This window comes from Gymnoscopelus microlampas (genome assembly GCF_963454915.1).
Source record: "Gymnoscopelus microlampas genome assembly, chromosome: 7".
In the NCBI taxonomy this organism is placed as follows: Eukaryota; Metazoa; Chordata; class Actinopteri; order Myctophiformes; family Myctophidae; genus Gymnoscopelus; species Gymnoscopelus microlampas.
Window position 1 is genome coordinate 49,119,111 of NC_139944.1, and position 6,953 is coordinate 49,126,063.

General features: G+C 43.0%; 2 protein-coding genes across 2 annotated transcripts; both read right to left on the reverse strand.

Moving 5' to 3' along the window:
• Positions 1–267: 267 nt before the first annotated feature.
• On the reverse strand, positions 268–771 carry LOC311048614 (ubiquitin-conjugating enzyme E2 G1-like; the record flags this gene model as incomplete). Its single annotated transcript, XM_084061877.1, has 1 exon — positions 268–771. The coding sequence occupies one exon, from the start codon at positions 769–771 to the stop codon at positions 268–270; it is 504 nt and encodes a 167-aa protein (XP_083918003.1).
• Positions 772–2,871: 2,100 nt separating this feature from the next.
• LOC311048615 (glycerol-3-phosphate acyltransferase 4-like) lies at positions 2,872–4,236 on the reverse strand (the record flags this gene model as incomplete). Its single annotated transcript, XM_084061878.1, has 1 exon — positions 2,872–4,236. One exon carries the CDS (start codon positions 4,234–4,236, stop codon positions 2,872–2,874), a length of 1,365 nt encoding a protein of 454 aa, XP_083918004.1.
• Positions 4,237–6,953: the final 2,717 nt, after the last annotated feature.

Consider the following 6,953-nt stretch of genomic DNA (forward strand, 5'->3'; position numbering starts at 1 on the left):
TGTTCTGGTCTTATTCATCAACTTGTTGGGATTTCAGCGAAGTTCCCTGTTCATCAATTCCTATTCCCCAAAACCTTAAATACTTCACTGTTCATCAAATAAGCGAAAATAGCCTATCCACAAACTCATTGAATCGCAACGTGACACGCCGTCCGCTATTTTCGCTGAATGTTCATCAGATATTTGTCTATTCTCGTCAGATGTTCACCGACTATGACATGCGCAGAATAGGGATGCTAGGGTTCGGGTGTGATTAATGAGAAAAACCTAGTCAAACTCTGACTGACTCTTCCGTACACAGCGTGAAACTTTCTTCTTGAACTCCCCCAAGGGATCGTTCCTCCAGTCTTTGGCTGCGTCCACATTGGCAGGAGAGTCTCCGTTGGGGTCTGCCAACATGGAGATGACGCTGATCATGATGGTCTCCACCGTGTGGACTGGCAGCCAACGCTCTTCGGGTCTCTCATAGCCATACTGGTCCTCTCCGGGCTCGTGCAGGATCGAGATGCACACGTTGCCGTCCTTCCCCACATTGGGATGCCAGATGTCCGTGATGAACTTCATCTTGGGAGGCTTGTTGGGGTAGTCCTGGGGGAAGGTCAGGTGTGCTTTGAAGAACCCCCCCTCATACAGCGTGTCCTTTGGGCCGATGATGACCACTTCCCAGTTGTAGATGTCATCTTCTATGAGACCAGCGGAGAAGCCCTCCACAGGGTTCTTGGTTAGCTCTTGGAGTTGTTTGGAAAGTAGCAGCTTTGATTGAGTGGTCATCAATGTACGTAGCGTTGGGGCTTCCTCGTTGTTAGCTAGTACAAAAGTCTGCAACAACTCAAGTTCACCCAAACTGCCGCGAGCCACCTCCTTATAAACACGAAATGACGTCATAATGATTAGTCCTTAGACTCTTCGCTGATTGGAGGGCAACAAGCAAGCTACTGCTCAATGGTTAACCGACAAAGAGAGGTAATTGCACTTTGTAAAGCTGTGTCAATGGAATGTGTGTGTGAAGCTAATTTAATCACAAACCGCTGTACAGATCAGCTCTGAATGCACGGTGCCAGGTACTCCACAGAAGTACCATCACTATATATATTCTTTCCCATGATTTTTTCCACTTATACCAAATATTCTACTTTAATTAATTAATTTTATAATGGAAGTCAATTATTTTATAATGGAAGTCTATGAGAATGTGATTGATTGCGTTGAAACCTTGCCCAAGTTTTGAGTCATACATCATAGATACGTCGTCATAGACGACTGACGTCATACATGACTAACGTCACAGGCTAATCACATGAAGTCCGAGATCCACAAGAGCTGCGCCATTTCATTTCCTAGTCTTCTAGTCAGTGGATGTGGGTGTGGGGCATTCCTGCTATGCTAACGCTGAGGAAAGAGCTGATATCCAATGCTTTCCATTTTCATTCATTTAATGCCTTTGTACTTATGTGATGTGTTTATGAGTCAAAGTTGAGGATTCATAAGAGGAACAAGGCCACAAAACCCACTAAATAGACTAAAAGCTCACAATTTCTTATTTTATTGTTTTTATTTTTTGTATAAAATTATAACATTGCTATAATTTTGTAATTCTATGCTAATATGTAATTTGTAACTCTGGAAGATGAATCGATTATTGTCAAATTGTATACGGTCCAAATAGGCCATCTAATATGGCTAAGTGTATATTGACTTCACATACATACACACATACATACATACACACACATACATACACATACACATACACATACATACATACATACATACATACATACATACATACATACATACATACATACATACATACATACATATACATATACATATACATATACATATACATATACATATATATATATACACACACATACACACATACATTAAGTCAAACAAGCTTGTATCAGGCTGAAACCTTGCCCATATTTGTCATACGTCCTAGAAATAGTCAGTCGGGTGGAAACCTTGTATGTCCAAAACCGTTCCATTTTAATTTAATTTTGAGTATATTAATAAGTATTGAAAATAGCCAATCTACAAGCTCACAACGCGTCACATCGCGACGCATTGTGAGCGTGTAGGTCTGCTATTTTCACAAATTTTGTGCGACACTCTTGTATGATGAAGTAGGGCATTGTCATATGGAGATACAAGGTTTCTGCCTGACGGCAACGATGATATGTCACAGATGATTGATGTCACAGGCACATTGGAGCCACAACGTTCTCATGTGGATCCCAAGATACACGTGATTTGTTTTTTTTATTATTTATCTTTATTTTCTATTATCTCTATTTATGCAGTTGCATAAAACGAAGCAAATAGTAGGTATAGGAAGGCATGTTTGTGATCGCCAATAACCTGTGAATTTTCATTTGTGTATCAAAGTATCAACCAGTTTTGAGATTGTTTCCTCTTTACTCATCATTACTTGTTTCAAAACGTTACAAGAGAGTAATGTAAGAAAACAATTAGGCTACTTTTGGTTAAAAAACCTCATTCTAAAAAAAACGTAACAAAAAGGATTGCTCTCTTGCGTTGGTCTGCTGAACAGTTCAGTGAAGATTAGGGATAAATACAAGAGTGTCACTGAGGGAGACAAAATGCCACCTTTGTGTACAGTGAATTAATGTGCAAGCTTTATTTGAACACAAACCAGGCCTCTGTCCGTTAGAACCATCACCTCAAAGAGGACAGCAAGGGGGGACTCAGAACATTCTGTGACAACATTGAGAAGTGGGCATGCAAGACTGAGAAAGCCAAAAGAGGACAGTCCAGTCCAGAAAACCCAGCAGGGAATGAAAAGAGCTTTGACCGCCTCTATTAACCCCACCCCCCCTTCCCCCTCTCTCTCTGAGTGAGCACCAGTCAGTCGTCAGACCCGTTTCCCTCAGGACAACTGTCCTCTTGGGTTCCCACAAGTATTTGACTGTATAGCTTCTGCTGTTCTTCTTTGAACGTATGCTTTACCTTTGCTCGCTTCAAACCCCCGTCCCACAGGAGGTCCACCAGTCCTCCTTGCCTGGCTATAGCAGCCTTCACGCGGTTAGAAAACTGCACGGCGTCCTCTCCTTCCTCTTTAGACATGGGAGGGAGGTACCACACGCTGCAGACGATGGCCCAGCTGCTCATCATACGCAACAGGTAGCTGACCATACCAAACTTGCTGCTGTTCCAGAAAGCATCTCCAAAGCGTGGGTCATACTTGATGGCCACGGGGTAGACGGTAGTGTTGATCTCAAAGCTCCCCTTTTTAAACATCATAACCGATGTGTTGTTGATGCAGGTACCTTCCGGGAAAATGAGAATGGGCAGTTTTGATTTATCTTCCACGTGTTCGCTCAATCTCTTGGCAACTAGATGGCGATCTTTGGCCTCTGAGCGTTCAAACCAAATGTGTGGGCAGGCTTTGACCATGGACCTCTGCATGAGCCCCATTAACCCGCCTTGGATCTGGCCAACCATCGCATAACATCGATTGCTGGACAGGATTATGACGTCGATGGGAGACGTGTGGTTGGCCACACAGATTCCACCATTCTTGGGCATGTTCTCACTGTCGTGGAAGGTAATAATGGCGGTGAGAGCTCGGACGCATATTCTGCAGCACATCAAGTGGACCTTTTCGCTCAGGTAGTTCTTCCTCGGCCCGTTCGGCAGAAGCCCTATGATACCGGTGAATAACACGAGCAGGCCGACCCCAGCAAAGGCCAGAGTCACCCTGAGAGGCAGCAGGACGCTGTAGCGGATGAACACGCCGAGGCCCCACAGCACCCTCAGCCTCAGGGGGACATTGTGTACGGAGTGATTGCTGCGCGTCAGCAGGTTCCACGACTCCAGCTCCTCGGCGTAGAAGCACTTGGTCACCTCGTCGTCCACGATGCTCTCCATGCCTCGCCGGGCGAAGTAGAGGATGTCGGACATCTCGAACTCGGAGGCCGAGTCCAGGTCTCGGTCGCTGCTGCTGCTGCGACGAATCTCTTTGATCTCCTCCTCCAAGGAGGTGGGCTCCCTGGTGGTGATGGTATTTGAGTAGGGTTTATACAGATGACTCTTCTCTTGTACTACTCCTTGCCTCGGTGTTGCCCACTCAAAGATCTTCAACAGAGATTTCATATAGAGACGTCTGAAACCAAAAGAGACCCCAGCGATGGCAGGGACAATGATGAAGACGAGAAGCATGGTGAACCATGCTGTGAAGGAGATGCCAAGCATAAAACACACAAATTCCATCTTGAATGTAGTGCGATGCCGTGAGCAATCACATACTTAAAACCTACAAGCTGAACACAGCCGGCAAAATCAACATATTTCATACTCTTCACCACCCAACTCTTTTTAAGACCATGTCCGTTCTATGACATCAGTCCTATGATGTCAGACATTGTCATATTTGGTAGTCATCTCCATATATGGCAAAAACCAAGTACTTGACGGCCAGTCTATATGGTGTCAGTAATATAATGCCAGTATCTCCATATTTGGGCAAAAAAATAATACCTGAGGCCAGTTTTGCTCAAATTAGTCTGGTCTCTGTTCGTACCATAGAGTTAAAAATAATAGAGAGGGCACCGGATATCGCCTCCCGTCCACTTGCATTGAGTTGCTCACCCAGCGCGTGAAGCGAATTCACCCCTTCTTCCGGGTTGTAAAGTGTGATGGGCGTAGCCTATTTGGGGCCACTGTGATCCGTTCTGCGTCACAGAAGTGACGCGTTTTACGTCACAGAGGTGCGCGTCCCTGTGCGCAAGCGTGTGCGCAAGCTCGTGAGCCCATTGGTCGAAACAGTTTTCGCACAGTGGCCCCATTCCGTTTAAGCTGCAGTACCTACGAATGGCCAGCATGTCCATTTCGCTTCAATGCAAGCACTGGGTTCTGGGGGCTTGGTTCGTACTCTCTTCGGCATTGACGGGTAACCATGGCAACACACTATCAACAAACCTGGATGCCATGCAATGCCTTTATAACAGCCACCCCCAGATTTGGGATGTACAATCCTATATTAAAATTGGCTTAAGGGGCCAGCCTGCGGGCGGACGGACGGACCTCTGACACCATGACTCGGCCTTAACCATATAGGCAATTCCCAAATATGGAGTATGTTGTCTAACCTCAATGTGTCATCATGGCATCAGCAAAAAAATCAGGGACTGACAGATACAGAGATCTCCATATATGGGCAATGGCCCGAACCTCTAGTAGCCTAGTATTACAAAGGCTCGAATGGGGCTGTCTCCAGGAGTCTCCAGGAGAAGACATCTGCAAAAAGACCATTACATGAGGCCCTCAACTATGCCCTCAAACACACAATATAAACAACACACAGAGCAGAAGGCCTACTATACTGCGTGGCTGAAGCTACTACCTAAGGACAACGAGTGAGCCGTCAAAAAAAGAGAAGTTTGTCCAAAGCAAAAGAAAACTTATTGGCCTTGTCACAAAACCTGAGTAAATGATGATGATGGTGGTGTTGGTTACATGAAATGCCTTTAATGTCCTAGAATACAATTGATAATGATGATGATGACCACTCACTTACAGTACATGTAGAAATGTAAACTGTTGGGGAAGCGTTCATGAAAGATAATATACACATACCATTATGGATTTGTGACAACATGTAACCTTGTTGTACAGAGCAAAGTGTGTAATGGTCAGTATGCAGATTATGTTATTGCTTATGAACCTAATTCTGAAATATCAAAGATGGGTGATTTGATTAGGATTCTGAGAGTATAGCTAGAGATAAGGTGAATTAAGTGGCTGATAACATTCACATGTATACATGTGCTTTTTTTGTCTTTTATCTATGATCTAAAATTATGAACTCCTGAGAGATCATACTCCTGAGAGATCGAGGGTTAAATAATCAGTGCAGTGGTGGAAAGTAACTAAGTACATGTACTCAAGTACTGTACTTAAGTACAATTTTGAGGTACTTTTACTTTACTGGAGTATTTCCAATTTTCTATACTTCAACTCCACTACATCTCAGAGACAAATATTGTACTTTTTAATCCACTGCAATTGTTTAAAATCTTTAGTTACTAGTTATTTTGTAGATTTTAATTATTATGACAAAACATTCATTCAACACCAATTCAACACCACTTCTGCCCTATTTAAACTTTGGCTGTTTGAAAATATCCGATGTACAAACTCACAACGTGTCGCGATGCAACACATTGTGAGCTGGTAGATCTGCTATTTTCAAAAGATTTTTATACGTTTTAGACATATGATAACTTGTGGAACGGATCATTCAGCATAATGAGTACTTTTGGTACTGTAAGTATATTTTGATGCCAATACTTTTGTACTCTTACTCGAGTAAAATTTGAACATCAGACTTTTAGTTGAAACAGGGTATTTCTACATTGTGGTATTGATACTTTTACTTAAGTAAAAAATGTGAGTAGGTAGGCCTACTTTTCCCACCACTGGTTCAGTGGTAACTAAGTTACTGCAACTAACATCCACTGTGCTCTTCACTTCCCTCATATGACCACTAGGGGCCGTCAACGATCTTTCAAAAACATTTTCCAATGCAACTTCAGATTTAGATTGTATTCTTCATGCTAGAGATTTACAACACATTTCAAACCAGCTATGATCACAAATGTGAATAATTATCCATATTGGATTTTATTTTATTTTCGGCTGTCAATTCTTTAGTTTACATGTTTTGCTCCCTCTTGCTTAATTAAAAGATGCGAGGTATAGCCCAATTAAGCTTTTGCAAGGGATGCTGTAGTCATGGATCACACGACGGCGTCTGTTACGACCGTCATGGATGAACTTCAACCTGGCGTTTGCATGTTCTCTATTTACGGCCCATACATCTACATAAACGTTCAAATTTCAAATATAAAGTGCTTACCTTATGGCCACAGATGTCACAAGTATGTACGGGTCATCAGAAATACCCGTATATTCCATATTGATCAATA